The sequence below is a fragment of the Astatotilapia calliptera genome, chromosome 14, assembly GCF_900246225.1.
Source record: "Astatotilapia calliptera chromosome 14, fAstCal1.2, whole genome shotgun sequence".
NCBI classification, from domain to species: Eukaryota; Metazoa; Chordata; class Actinopteri; order Cichliformes; family Cichlidae; genus Astatotilapia; species Astatotilapia calliptera.
In genome coordinates, this window is record NC_039315.1 from 1223282 (window position 1) to 1238883 (window position 15602).

Here is a 15602-nt window from a genome sequence, read left to right on the forward strand (position 1 = left end):
ATCATGATGTACCTGAATAAGAAGTAAAGCACCTTTGTATCCCCCAAACACAGGCTTAAGCCTCTGTAAGCCTTGAATGGTGCTCCTGGCACAGGCCTGGGAAAGGCTTGTGTTGTTTTTATGTTGCACATTCGTCCCGTGATGCTGGTTTTTAATCAGTGGTTAGCATTTCTTTGTGTTACTGATAAATGCCTTGATGAGAATTAAACCAAAAATGACTGTCATGCATTTATATTTACTTCGTTTTTGGTCAAATCTACAGTGGAGACTTTCTAACTTGGGTTCGGTTTCTTTGTTTGGGTCGTTGGTCTGGCTCAGTGTTTTCTTCGTGATGATTTGTAAATATGTTTGAATGTCACAGTTTTATATTTTTACTGTAAACCTCATCAGAGTATTTATTTAGCTTGAAATTAATGTTGACGCTATTTGATGCTAAAATCATACAGATTTTTATTTCATTTTGTAAACCCTGACACCCTGAAGCCCCGCCCACATTCTCCACCAAAGTTAAATGCCAAAGATCACGTGACTCATTTCAGCCACAGCTGACCTCCTTCATTAAACTGTTAAAGGTCGACGTTTTCGCGTCACATTTTCTTTTTAGGCGAATCGTTATTTCAGAGATAAAACTCACTGTAATGTTTGAGTCATTTAAATCTGGACCAAAGCCAAGATTTAACTACAGTTCCCATGAGTCTTTGCGAGGATGAAGAGGCGGGGCAGTCACTGTGTCTTGATTATGTTCTTATGGTATTAAAATCTGTCGCTGGTATTTTTATTCTCTGTAGACTGAAACGCCTCACTAACACTTGTGACATATTTTACTCTATGTGGATGGACAACGCTTCAATAAACTGCATCGAACTTTCACCCCGTCTTTGTTTTACTGTCAGACATCAGAAAGGAGGCTGGTATTCAAAATACTCTCAGGTTTGTCTACTAGAGCTTTGTGGACTTTATAAAACGTCATCGCGCTCTGAATCTCATCGATCACTGTTTCTCTAGAGAACTAGAGTTATTATAGTAACCAAGGTGCTCTGTCTCACATATTGTTTTTTACTGTAACTTATACACGTTCTGTAACTTTGACAGTTATGTGCTGTGTATGGTCCAATGACAGCAATAACATCATTATTCCATAGTGAATTGGTCAGCAGAAATAAAGCGGTCGCAGGCAGCCTGGATTCAAAGTAAATCCAAACTAAGCTGTACGAGCAGCTGAATCATCACCGATGTTTTTCATAGGCCTGCAGAGAGTCCAGTAAAAACATTTCCAAAAGATGAGAGCAGATTCGCTCTGAGCACATGTGACAGATGTGAAAGGGTCTGGAAAAGCCATGGAGAACAGTACCTGGTTTGGTAGTGGGTCAGTGAAGGTTGTGGGATGCACAAACCTCCCCAGGCTGGGAAACCTCACTGACTATCGTCAGGTATTGGTATAAAACCCTTGGGCCCACTGTCAGACCCCACACTGGTACAGTCATCGGCCTGGCCCGGCCTCATCTGTATTATTGTAGGCTCTTTACCTTAAGGCACCTTGAGGCAAATGTTGTTGGGATTAATCCAGAACGGAACCTCTGGGTTCTGCCATGTTTGTCCAGTAACAGACTGCCATTCAGATTCAGATCAGGGGAGGTGGTGTGAACAATGATGTCACCAGATGGAGCACTCAGATGCTCCATCTGAGGACTCCATCTGGTCCCAAGGTGCTCCAGATGGAGTGGCTCCCTCAAAAGATGCCCCGTCTCTCTTTCTTTGAAATGAAACAGCAGTGAATGATCTGATCGGTTTTATTGTTATTTAAACTGATCTCTGTACAGAAAGATTCATTACATACATCCACATTTACAAGAGCAGAAGAGAAAAGCGGTTCTAATCTAAAACGTATCTCAGCTGAGAAATGGGAATGCAATAAAAGAGGAGATGAACAGTTATGGAACGATGGACTTCCTGCTGTAAAGACCAAAACGCTGCAATGGAAGGAAGAGTACAACAATTAATATATGAAAGGTTTAGCCCCTAAGAGTTCACCAGAGTGAGCCCTCTGATTTCCCCACATCTTAACATGAATCAAATAAAGAATAAGACACAATATAAACGTCATCACACCACAAAGCTTTGACTCGAATCACTGCTTTAAATACAGTCAGCGCGACAGAGACTCAGATCATCGTCTAGTACCTGTGATTCAAACTCTCTTTCGTCATGTGCAACAAAACTAAGATGCTCATGTCGAGAATGTTCTCCATGTTCTGGGGTTTGGACCCAGGCTCATATTTCTAACAAGGTCCCAGCCCATCCACATTCAGTCTGAGCTGCTGCTTCCAGTCTGTGCAGAAAGTAACGGGACACCTCAGCAGCCCTGATGGTCCGAACTGAACCTTCCTGTCCGCACAGACCCGGCTTCCCCACCTCTGTGTTCCTGCAGGAAACCGTGAAAAACAGCCAATCAAAGAAATAATTTCCTGTCCTAACTCAGTCACTGGGTCATCATCAAATGCAGACATCCAATCCACCGCCTCGTTTTCAGTCCAGTTTCTCCTCAGCTCGCCATCATCCCTCCTCATCCAGCAGCGATTTCTGTTCAGGCTTCCTCTCAGCAGGATCCCTCAAAGGTAAAAAGTAAATAAGTCAAAGCGATTTAAAAGCTGATCTCACAGTAGAGTCCATAATCTTCCTCCCTTTGCTTCTTAAACACAAGAGAATAGAAACTTTGATTTCTGATGGTCTAAATCAGTCCCAGTGGCACAGCTGTGAGGCCACGCGGTAAAAATGCTGCGACACGTTCGTATTTTAAATCCTGTCGGTGTCTGCGTCTACATCGTAGTCAAAGGAGCTTGCAAAGAAAAGCGTCTGGACTTCTTTAAGTTGCTTGAAGACGTTTCACCTCTCATCCGAGAAGCTTCTTCAGTTCTAAGGTCAAATGGTGGAGAGTCCCAGATATAAACCTAGTGGGAGTTTCCCCCCACAGAGGGACACATGACCACCTGATGATCCTCTAATCACCTGAGCCAAGGTGTGAAACTGGGTGTGGGTCCCAATCAGCCAGAGTTTCGGGTGAGCTCATTGTGAAACCTGGCCCCACCTTATCATGTGATTTCCTGAGGTCAGATGGTCCAGGATGTGAGTGGGCGTTAAGGCGTCTGGGAAGGATCTCAAAACTGGATTATAGATGGCAGAGAGTTGGTGTCGTAAACCCCGCCTCTGTTCAAAGATGGTCGCTCACAGTGGACATAGATGCTTCTTTCACTCCTCTTTCAAACCATCTGTCCTCTCTGTCCAAAATGTGAACATTGGCATCCTCAAAGAGTGACCTTTGACCTTTAGATGCAGATGGACTGCTGAGTCTTGTCCTGTGGAGGTGGCTCTTCTATGTTGTGCCATGCGCTTTGCAAGCTCCTTTGACTACGATGACCTGGATGACTGCGAACCTTCACAGACACGCTGCGTCTACATCCTCACACTGAGATTTGGAAAACGTTATGACTAAACTGTGTTAATAAAGTCATAAAAGCCACTGAAGCAGGACTCTTCAGAGAGCATCGTCGGGGTTTTCCTGGACCGGCGTTCGGGTTTTGCGTCTGCGGGGTCGCAGCGTGGTGAAGCAGGAAGAGGCAGTGAGGGCGATGCGGCTCAAGCCGACGTTTAGGCAGTGGACCTCAGAGGTGACTGGCACCTCAGCGAAGAGGGCGCGGTCCCGGGAGAGCGTCGCCGGGCCGCTGTCGCTGGTCTCGATGTCTTTGACGATGTTGAGGATCTCCTGACGCTCTGCCTGCCGAGTCATCCCTCTGATGTTCAAAATGGCTGACACGTGCTTCTTCCTGGAGGAGAGAGAAGGAGGAGTGAAGAAGAGGCGTGTTTCTGTGTTTGATGTGGTCCATGTTTAGAAAGTACATGTTCCTGAAGCTGCAGGATTATCTTAAGACTTAGAGAAATTGTATAAAATCACCATTTTTGTCTTTCATTTTCTAGGAAGGTTTCCATGTGGGCTTTTTAAAAGTGAGTCCAGCATCCAGCCAGAGTCCTTAGTATTTATAACAATTAACAGTTTCAATTTTATGAGCACCAAGGATCTGTAAGCTGTCAGTAAGAATCAGAAGAACAGGAAGAAAAAGAACAGAGTAGGTATAACAAGACCAAGAAGCAGAAGAAGATTTCCAGCATTTGGCCAAGGCGATGTTACCTGATGTCTGGAAACTCTCGGACCAGAACGCCGACCTCCATCTGGATGGAGGGGAGGTCCTCCAGCTGGATGATCTCAGAGATGTGACACAGAGCGCTGTCCAGCCAACCGGAGGACGACTCCTAACAGACGGACGGAGGTGTAAAAAAACGTTTGTGAAGAGTCAAAGAAGAGGAAGACCCCGTTAGGTTTGGGTTCATTTGACTTTTTCTGCTTTTAGCTGACGACGTAACTGAAACGTCGATCTATTCCTCAAAAACTAAAACTAAAATCCACTAAAAGCTCAGATCGGAGCCCCTCCAGATTCTGCACAGTTTTTTAGCCGGTGACCTCTGACCTCCAGAACTCACCAGGTCTTTGAAGAGGACTTTGATCTGGTTGCCTTCATCTCTAAGCCGACCAGCCATCCTCTTCCTCATCTTCATGGAGGTGCAGATGATTCTGCCTCTCATGACTGAGCGGAGGTACTCCGTCACCACTCGACGGTGGATCTCCGACACCAGCAGCTGGGAGAGAGGTGGAGAACATGAGCAGCAGCTCCAGCATCAGCCGTCCACTTACTTGTTTTGGATGTGTGTACCTGATACGGAGGACTGTCCATCTTGCTGTATTTCTTGAACGCCTCTTTGATGAGAGCCTCGATCTGCTCATACGGCTCTGTGTTGGTCAGCCACTTCCTCTTCACCAGGCGCTCGAAAAACGGCTGAACGAAGACACAAAGTGGGGAGAAGTGCAGATGAGAGGAGCCCTGCAGCGTTTCCAGGTCAGCTAAGTTTCATAGCAGATGTTTTCTCTCTTGCTGCATAAGTTAGCATTAATACCAAATGCATTTACACAGGGACGCATCTTTGTACAGCACTAAACTATTAATAACCTAAAAAAAAGAAACTTGCAATTTGTTGCAAGAATAATCCAAAATATGTGAAGTTTAAAAACCAAACTGAACTAAAAAGCTTCATCAAAACTGCCTCAGTGAAAAACAGAGACGGCAGACGGTAAACTCAGCGTGCTTCTGTCCCATAGGGGGCGCTCTCAAGATTTTTTCCATTCGTGACCCTTAGGAACTTCACAGCACTATGAACCACTTTATGGCATCCGCAATTTTTGTTTGGGGCATGAAGTGAGCAGCAGCCTCCTGATAGCGTTCCCTCAACCACCACAACCAGCTGCTTCTGCTCCACACGTGGAAGTAGAGCAGGGCGATATGAGCAAAATATTTATCACGATATACATTTCAAAATATATGTAACTGACGATATAATTGACACTAGACAAAATACTTTACAACTCCACAAATTTATTAGTGCAACAAAAAAAAGATCATTGTATTTTCACTGAAACAAGCAGCTGTTTTTTATGTGCATTAAAGTTATATAAACATTTAACAGTGCAAATGCAAATTCCTCGCTGACAGTTTAACCAAAAGGCATTTCCAGTGGAAACTGGCCGACATATCCTCAGCATAACCATGTAGAATATCCACAAAACTTAAAAACAGGTTATACACACACAGTACGGTAATATTATGTTGAAGCACACAGCACGTATCACTCCGCGAGGCTCCGCCTACGATGCCGTAACGCTCCGACAATCCATCAAGCGGTGCGGCTTCGTAGCTCAGCAAAGTCGTACTAAAACATTTGACAGATTTTCGAGCGCCGTGCACATAAAATCGTTTCCAGGTCAGTAAACACAACCAGAGTTCATACATAAGGCACACAGGATTATAAGGAGCTCTGTCGACTTTCAGAAAAATCAAAGGATTGATTTTAAGTGTGCCGTATTTTCCAAACAACACGGTAATAACGACGGCCCGCTAGCATGCGCTACCAAAAATAGTGCTTTGTTGTGTATCTGACGGACGAAAGCTAAACCAGTTCCACACCAGTGAAGCTGCAGCATTTTTACAAACCAGTTCAGGTTCATGTTTCATTCAACGATCTGCTTTCACTCTTCTCGTTCTGCGTCGCCGCCATGATTTTTCTGCCATGTGCGTATGAAAACAAAGGCACTGCGCATTTTACCCATATTCTATCACGGTATTTCCTTTTCTTATCGTTGCCCAACAATATACCGGTATCACTGTGAACGGTATGATATGGCCCAGCCCTACGTGGAAGCTTCTGCTGGGGTTTAACTCCTAACATCTAACCATCCTGGCTCGATGGCGCTTGTTTCCAGTCAGCAGAACGCTAACGCTTTATAGGCAAACTATGACACAAGTGTTTTATTACAGCTCTGACTCTTAATTGAAGCTTTTAAAAACTCAAATACAATGTGAGGTTTTTGTCTGGACGAAGGTGCAAATTATTATTTATGTGGCTGCATTTGGTCTATTCATCAAGGACCATCTCAGAGTGGCCGGGTTTCTGCGTTCTGTGTGTGTGTGTGTGCATGCGTGTGTGTGTGTGTGTGCATGCGTGTGTGTGTGTGTGTGTGTGTGTGTGTGTGTGTGTGTGCGTGCGTGTTACCCTGATGTGCAGGTAGAGCCGGTCAGACAGCACTTTCACTCCCTGCTGGATGATGTGATCCAGAGACTTGTTGGCTCGACGTAGAGAGTCCTCGCTAACTGACGGATCACACTGAGCGCAGCGCTGCACGAAACCTCTGCACGCACACGCAAAGACATATAAATTAATTCAGTTTAATTCAATTCAAATGTATTCATTTTGCACCAAATCACAACAACACTCATCTCAGGGTGCTTTCTTTTGTAAGGTCAAGAAACAATAATACACAAAACTCCAACGATCAGACGGCCCCCTATGAACAAGTGCTCTGGCAACAGTGGGAAGGAAAAACTCCCTTTTAAAAGGAAGAAACCTCCGGCAGAGCCAGGCTCAGGGAGGCGGGGGGGTCACTGGAACATAAAACCTGCACATAGCGAATCAGCAGGCCTTTCATTGTTTGGCTTTGTAGTGTGCGACCCAGCCGGTCGGTCCAGTCATCATCTGCTTGTGTTTGTATTTCACCCTCATTAACTCGCTCTCTCACTTGCAGATTGGCTGCTAAAGTTTCGCCACACAAATAAAAGCCCAGAGATGGTGGAGCATGGTGGGGCAAACCCCAACAAGCTCACCGTCTTTATCTTTCACAGCTTTGTTTTGTAAGTGTAGGTCGAGTCCGGCGTCACCAGCAGTCCTGTTTGTACTATTTTCCTTTGTGAGCAACTCTATTTTCATTATTAAAAGCTGGTTGAACTGCCTCAGCATTGGGACACTGTGTTAGGTTCCTTTGAGCTAGAAATTTAGGCTCCAAATGTTGGTTTAGCGTCCTTGAAAGGGAGATAAAGGCTGAGGTCACCTGGAGTCAAATGTGAAAACCCTCTGAGGTTAATCTGTGTCTGGGTGGAACCGACAGCTTCGTTCATTTCCACGGGACATTGCAATAATTGCTGGAACAGAGCCATCATTATTGTTATGGGTCAAAGGATCAGCTGTTAAAAAGCTCTGTGGATCCACGAACCCATCTGGGAACAATAAAGGAACTGAAGGCGCCGATTCTGAAGAGCCGACAGAGGGTTAGATCTGTAAAATATCCTTATTTCAAGTTTGGTGTAACAAAAAAGGCAAACTGATCATTCTCAACAATGATAACATCCAGCACGGGCTTCGCATTTCATTTCTGTATCATTCTAACTGAGCGCTTGGTCCAGCATTACTTTACAACATTTCAGAGGGAACTATTGCACCTTTAACTGCACTGTGTTTATCAGGTTATTTTAACTTTAGTGTATCTGGATGCAAGAACACAGATAAAGGACAGAAACGTGTCCTCTTACATTTTAAAACAGCTTAAAGGTACTTTCAGTAGTAACTGTAACTGTCACCACCAGGGGGCAGTGTTTCATCAGTGCGTGTGGTGCTGTTATTTAAACTATTTTGCTTTAACCTTTTAATTAGAAATGTGCTCTTAATGACTTGGCTCATTAAATAAAGCTTACACTGATCCACTTTGCCCTCTGGTGGTACAAACTGATATTACATGAATGTGCCGCCATAATTCAAATTCAGCTGCTAAAAATGAATGCGTAATCCTAACCCTCATCCTAAACGTAACCATAATCATAACTGTAGCCTTGACACAAAAACCACAGTTTGAAAGAAAATACCTTCAAACTTGTGGGGACGGGCACTTTGTCCCCATAAGTGACTATTGGTCCCCACAAAGATATGTAAACATGTACATACACATGCATGCGCGCGCACACACACAGTGATGATGTTATAGTTAATATAACTATAACATAAAACTGTGTTTAAACTATATTTAAACACAGGAATGAAAACAAGTTGAAAAACCCTTTTGAGAACTGCAGCACTCGACAGAGTCGTGACAGTTTGTCTCACAGTTCGTTCGCATATTGAAGAGCTTGTGTTTGTACCTGAATGGAGGGCAGCAGTTGACCAGGGCGATGGTTCTTGACACGTATCCATCCTGGTGGTCTCCGAACATCCCGGCCTGCATCCCTTCATGGAACATCTCAACTTTCCGCTGGAAGCTAAAACAAATACACCAGAATCATGATCTGGTCTTTCAAAGCTAAAAAAGCTAAACAACAGCATCTTACAGCTCAAGGACGTTTACATTAGATCACATTCATCAGTCAGATCACACAGATATTCAAAGAGTCCTTTCCTGCTGTATTAAAAGAACCATGGCACTGCTGTAGCTGATGTCTTAATAATCAGCAAAAACAATTGAAACAAGCATGAGAAACATTTGTAAATTATTAACTACATACGGATTACAATGGTACTGAATCATATTGAACTCGTGTTTGATTTTACTGCCAACCCTAAAATAAAAAAAATGTACATTAGAATTTGATTAGAAAATTAATCTTAGAGCGTTTTGTTTTATTGTAAACGGTCTCTGAGTGTTTGTGACACACAGAGATGGGCAGTAATGCGTTACGCGTTACTGTAATCTGATTACTTTTTTCAAGTAACGAGTAAAGTAAGGGATTACTATTGCAAAAACGGTAATTAGATTATCGTTACTTTCCTGTAGGAACGCTGCGTTACTGCGTTACTAAAACCGTCATTTTTTTTTGCGAGAATGTCTCATGACAGTGACGTAAGCGAGTGCGCCGTTCGTGACAGCAGCTGTGTGCAGATCAACAGTGGATCACATATCGAGTGCGGAGAGAGTATGAGCGTGCAGCGTTTAAAGCGTGGAAGTACTGACCTTACTTTGAGTTTGATTCCATAAAAAGTGACAAAAACATTAGTGTCCGCTGTGCGTGGGAAGAAAACTTCTTTTTACAGCGAAAAAACCCCTAAACTTCCAAACAAGCACCGAGTAGCTACGACGTGATGGGAAACTCACAGAGAAACTCGCGGATTCTTCCACTGACCGCGGCACGCCTGCACCAGGGTAAACCTCCGCCTGCCCCACTCCTGCTTTACAGGTGAAAATAGAGCAACAGGACCGCTGAGTCTTTGACTTTATTTATTTTCTACTGTGTTTTACTTGCATCTATTTGAAAGACTGAGTGTAAACACAAAAAATATTTTATTTTATGTGCTGGAATGTGCAGAAAATAGGTTTAAATGTTAAACTAATTTCTTCCAGTCAGAGAATGTTGCATATAATTAAATTTTGCTTGATGCATAAAGTTAAAAGATTAAAACTAATAAAACAAGTTTTAAAAAGAGACTTTTCCATTTGATTACATTTTATATGATGGATTATGCAGAAAAAGTAGAATTGGGCTGAAAGATCTATCACTTTATCACCTACTCAGGTTGTAAATCGTGTTTTTAAAAAATAACTAAGTAACTAAGTAATTAATTACTTTTGAAAATAAGTAATCAGTAAAGTAACGGGATTACTTTTTTGGGGAAGTAATCAGTAATTAGTTACTGATTACTTTTTTCAAGTAACTTGACCAACACTGGTGACACACATCTGCTTTGCTAACTTCTATTTCATCAGGTTGTTCATGTGGTTTTATTATTGTTTGTTTTTCAATGTCAGCTATTATTTCTGTTATTTATTTGATTTTTATGAAGCTAATGACTAGCTTAAAAAAAACATTTATTTTGAAAAGAACGTACCTGTACAGGAAGTCAGCGAGGCCGTTGATGCTGCACTGCGCCACTCTGGAGCCTAGACTTCTGTTGATGGAGGCCGAACGCTCCAGATCGGCCTGCAACCTCTAAAACACAGATAAACATACAGACGGTACGGTTGTCACACACCTCAAACCTTTAAAAACAACTTTATTTGTCAGAAACAGCTTTCGTCGTTTACTCAACAAACATACTCGGGTGAATGGCAGACAGAAATGATTTGATTTGGTGACTGATGTGCACCTTTAAGCTACACCTGCTTCGGCCACTAGAGGGCAGCAGCTGGTTTCAGTGCAAATTTGAATGAAAGAGTGTCTATGTGTGTGTGTGTGTGTGTGTGTGTGTGTGTGTGTGTGTGACAGAGAGAGAGATGAGGAAATGTTTGATGTTGACTTTGGCTGCAGTTGAAGGACAAACCCAGAAAACAATCAGCGTACGAAATGCAGCGGAATAGACCTTTATGTAACACTTCACTCTGATTATATCCTGTATTTAAACAGACAGGAAACGCTTTTCACGGCGGTGCACAGACTCATTCATGGAGTGTGTGCAGTAGCCATAGTGACGAAGGTGCGTGCGGGGGCAGCAGGTTGGGGGTTACCTCTATGACCGTCTTGGCCAGAGTGATCTGGTACTCCTCAATCTGCAGCGTCTCCATCCATCTCTTCTCCTCGTCGTCCAGGACCTGACTCAGCTCTGTGGTCACTTTAGCCTGCGCAGGGAAGAACCGGGCAACAAATCACTGACAAAGCACTGACATCATGCTACTTTTTTAGAAGTGTGTACAAAACAGAGGTCCCTGCTCGGTCAGCCTGGTTATACGGGCCACTGTTAGTAAGGTAGGTGAGAATACGTGTGTCTCTCTCTCACCCGGACCGAGTTAAGACAGTCGAGCTCCAGCCTGTCCACGGTCTCTGACGGCAGCAGAGGACTGAGCTCAGAGTGGTTGAATGGACTTGTTATGCATACAGTCCCCAGAACATCCCTGAAACAAACACACACACACACAGACACACACACGTACACATGAGCAACCTAAGCAGCAAGCCTGAGTCCACACAGACTCATGTGTATCTAAACCTGATGCTCCATCACATCTGCAGCTTTTATGTCACTGTCTTTGGGTTTATTTCTCCTTGCAGGTCATTAATGATACTTTCAACACTGAATTTCAAGCAAACTTGAGGGACAAAACCAATCGAGGGTCACTCTGGTTTCAGGTTCGTCTGTTTGTCCTGTGTAAACGGTTCAAACCTGAAACATGTGCGTACCTGTTGTACATGTTGTGCAGCCAGTCCAGCAGGGAGTAGATGTCTGTGATCTGCAGCTGGTTGTCAGTGATGGTCTTCAGTCGCCGTGCAACCGCCTGGTGGTAGCTCTGTACGTACACCTGAGAGGTCAAAAGGTCAGACGTTAGAGTGCTTGGACTGTTACAGGCTGCAAACATCGATTCCATTAGGTCAGGATTTGTGTATTTGTGTCCAGGTGTTGACTCACCTGGAAGGGCTGGTACTCTTCAGGATAGATGGACACCGCGTTCCTCTTGGCAGCCCCCAGGTCTTCCACCACCCGGGTTCGGAGCCGGTCCAGGTACTTGTTCAGTTCTCCGGCTGTGAACTCGGTGGTCTGAGGCAGAGAGTCGTCAGCCGCCTCCTCCACCGCCTCCTTCCACCTCTGCTTCAGGCGGCGAGGCCTCGGGCCTCCTGGGGCAGCTCCCTCGCTGACTTCCCAGTCTTTGTCAACTTGCTCCTCCTGCTGCAGCACCTGTTAGAGCGAGAGCACTTTGACGTAACTCGAATATTCTCGTGTTCTTCATCAGTTGCCATGGCGACAGAAGAGTTCCCTCACCTGGACCACCAGACCCAGGTTGGGCCCGGCTGTCGGAGACTTCAGGGACTCCCTGACCACGGCCCACAGCTCCTTCTGCAGCTCCTCGTACAGCAGCTCCACATCCTTCGCCTTCCTCCGCCCGCCATCTTTGACGCTCGGGCTCGTCGCGTCCTCGGGCTGCATCGCGGCAGCTCGCTCGTTGCACTCCTGCTCCAGCTCCAGGATGTGGGTGTCAGCCAGGAGCAGGTCCCGCTTCTTCACCAGCTGCAGGATCTCCAGGACTGGAGGAGACAAAGGAACGTTAAGACGTCATCCATCCAAATGTCTTTGGGAGGATGTTTGGCATTTCTCCGTGAAGAAAACAGCATCCTCTACCTAATCACATGAGCCAAGGGGTGAAACCTTGGCTCATGTGATTAGGTAGAGGATCATCAGGGGGTCCTTTGTCCAGACGCTTTTCTTTCCAAGCTCCTTAGACTACGATGACCTGGATGACTGAGAACCTTCACAGACAGCTGTAACCCTTGTGGTGTCCTCGGACCAAAAATGGTCCCTAGGTGAATGTCAAACAAGCATACGGGAATCCTGAGGACATTAAACCGTCACCACAACAATGATTCAGTTCTGATGCATAGAAGAAGACGAGCCCCTCCGACGGTCATATTGGGGTAAGACCAAACTTTCACTCATCAAACTGGACCCTAACTCTGCGCAACAAAGAACAAATGCTCCAAACATTAATACACTTTATACGATTGACTGACGTGAAAGGGAAATTAGGTGAGGAGAGCAGAAGGCTTCGAGGTTCAGGCTGCGAACATGTTTGTTTCTCACTCTTTTATTGGCTGTAAAAATGTCTGCAGGAGTTTGCAAAATGCTCTGAGGTCAGCGTCTGCTGATGTCACTGAGGGAGGCTTCCCCTTCGACAGAGCTGCATCATGCTTATCCGCTCTGACAGGCGGAAAACGAGCGTGGAACGGCTGCTTGTCTGCGTCCATGCTTGATTGTCACTGATATAGTGTTTGTTCCAATATTCATAAATATTGCACATTTATTCTGTGATATAGACACAGTGCATTACAGTGGTCCTTAGTGAGCTCGCTGGCCTGTGAGAGCTGCCAGACAACGACTCGAAGCCTTCAGGATGACTTCAACCAAGACGTGAAGCTGCTGCTGCTGCTGGTCTGCGTTCACTGCTCGGCCCTGTCTCGCGGTTAATAATCATTTCTCAGCATAAACTCTTAAGACACAATTAGGTCAGAAACTAAAGTGTTTATCTCTGCTCTGATTGGTCACAGCCGGAAGGTGGAGCAAAAAATGTCCATCACAGAGGATACTGCATTACTGCATGTGTGATTACAGGGGAAATATGACTCAGTTATTCATCACACACACACAGCAGGACAGGAAACTCGGTCTTCTCCTGCATCAGTTGTTTCATCACAGGAGACGGCTTCTCCAGGGCCACTCTTTCAAAATAAAAGCCTTCTGTGTTTGTTTGTGTGTGGAGAAAGCGAGGAGGATGTGAGGCCCTTCAGATGTGCAGAGGAAGCGAGGATGACACACATACACACACACACACACACACACACACACACACACACACACACACACACACACACACACACACACACACACACAGTGAAAGCCCAGAGGAAGATCATCTCTATAAGCAGAACAATGTGAGTGGAACATCCCCACTTTGAACTTTTGTCTTTCGTTGTTTTTGGGTCGACGGTGGAATAAAGTTTGTAAAAACTGCAGCAGCGATGAGGTCAAAGGTCACAGGGAGGAGGGGGGGTTGCTTGTCAAATGTGTGTCTTTAACTTCAGGGAGACTGAAACATGAACTCTCTGAATACTTTTTGCACATTTAAGTTATAGATGAGGAAATAGTGGATTTCCTGCCTGACACACATACTGTGATCTGTGCACTGAGGAAACCACAGCACAGTATCCTTTACTGTAAACGTGCTCAGCTGCTGCGCGAAGGACCTTTTGTTTCTAGATGTCACAGATCTAGTTTAGACTTTTTAAAACACCCCACTCCCCGAGAGGAAAAGTCACAGCAGTGAACAATAGAGCAGAAATGGATCCACGTGCCTGCATTTCCCCATAAAATGTCCCGTCTGCACTGAAACGTACAGTATGAGAATAAAAACGTCCTCATGATACAGAAACATCCCCAAAAAATGTCCCAACAACCAACTACAGTCCAAAACTTAGTGGGTCCTCATGTGAATGGATAATTAAGAATACACACACACACACACACACACCGTGCCCCCTCCTCTCAAACACAGCTCTCATTGTTCACTTTCAGACTTTAGAGGAAATCTTTCCCAGCTGGATGCACGAAGCCCCACCCCCCTCCACCCTCTTCCTCGCACCACCACGACCACCTCCATCACCGCTCGTGGTCCTAACCCGTTTAATCCACGTCACAGTGCACTTCACATCAGATGCTGGGGATGAATGGATCCCAGAGTCAAAGCTTCTTTACCACGTTTGGTTCAGACACGACTTCGACCAATCAAACATCTTCATTTCTCCCCACCTGTGTGATGTAATAAGGTGAGACAGGCAGAAAATGGAAAACTGAGTTTTTTGTTGTTTTTTTAAAGAAAGGCACAACTACTGGACACAACCATTCAATACCTGACAAAATGATGCTGCCATTGGTTAAAGTTATCGAACGCTGTCCTCCTATTGGTCCTCCCACTACTCTTGATACCAGCCTTACTGCCCACGGTCATTCGGGCCCTGAACGCCCCACAGCTGCTGGGGCTCCAGCCGTGAGCCCTGAATGTTAATTGTGTGAACGCTGTTGCCGATGTGTCCACATTAGTGATGCTGAACGCCAGACGCGGCACATATTTTAAGATGAAACATCTGCGTCTTTAGTTTCACTTTACACAGATGTGAAAACACGTCCAGCTCGCGGCTGCAGTTTGGCTGCTGGACGATGAAACCCGGTGAACCCCGCGGAGGCGAAACCGAAGCTGCTTTTATATGCGCCTGTGTCGTTTGGTATTTAATTAAGTGTACTCCTGTGCTTTTCATGTGTAGTGCTGCACGTCTGTCTGCATGAACAGTAGCAGTACTGTGTCTGTATATGTGGAGCGTAATCTGAGCTGCGTTTTCACATTTTTCTCCTGAGCTCAGTCGCAGATCTGCTCCGGCTTCATGCCCACGGTCACTGAAGACACGACTCAGCAGCTTCACAGTCAAACCGAAGAGAGTCGCGTTTCTCTCAGACGCAGAGCTGAGCATTCAGATCAGACCGCCTACTTCCTGCAGACGCAGGCCAAACCTTTCATGACAGCTCAGGAAACAACTGTTGTTTATTCAGACAAACTTTATTTGAATTCAAAAAGGTTGCTGCTAATAAATAAAACTCAGCAACAGTGTGAAGTCACTGTTGCTGAGTTCACTCTCTGTCTGAAATAAGCAGGTTTAGCTTCTCCCTCTTGGACATGACTGTCTTCTGATTTGCTGCCCCTCACACACACT

General features: G+C 45.0%; 1 protein-coding gene across 7 annotated transcripts in view; it reads right to left on the reverse strand.

The window, feature by feature from the left end:
- Window positions 1-3385: 3385 nt before the first annotated feature.
- The window catches only part of exoc3l2b (exocyst complex component 3-like 2b), a 36658-nt gene continuing 24441 nt past the window's right edge, over window positions 3386-15602 (reverse strand). For 6 of the 7 annotated variants that reach the window (XM_026193088.1, XM_026193093.1, XM_026193090.1 and 3 more), the window contains exons 4-15: window positions 12109-12371; window positions 11758-12024; window positions 11532-11650; window positions 11131-11245; window positions 10862-10972; window positions 10246-10346; window positions 8568-8684; window positions 6655-6790; window positions 4764-4886; window positions 4534-4689; window positions 4184-4305; window positions 3392-3821 (exon numbers count right to left, since the gene is read on the reverse strand). In XM_026193088.1, the coding sequence (XP_026048873.1) occupies window positions 3533-3821; window positions 4184-4305; window positions 4534-4689; window positions 4764-4886; window positions 6655-6790; window positions 8568-8684; window positions 10246-10346; window positions 10862-10972; window positions 11131-11245; window positions 11532-11650; window positions 11758-12024; window positions 12109-12371 (1919 nt within the window). In that variant the 3' untranslated portion in view covers window positions 3392-3532. Of the gene's footprint in view, window positions 3822-4183; window positions 4306-4533; window positions 4690-4763; window positions 4887-6654; window positions 6791-8567; window positions 8685-10245; window positions 10347-10861; window positions 10973-11130; window positions 11246-11531; window positions 11651-11757; window positions 12025-12108; window positions 12372-15602 lie in introns of all 7 variants that reach the window. The other variant, XR_003274481.1, reaches the window with a different exon arrangement.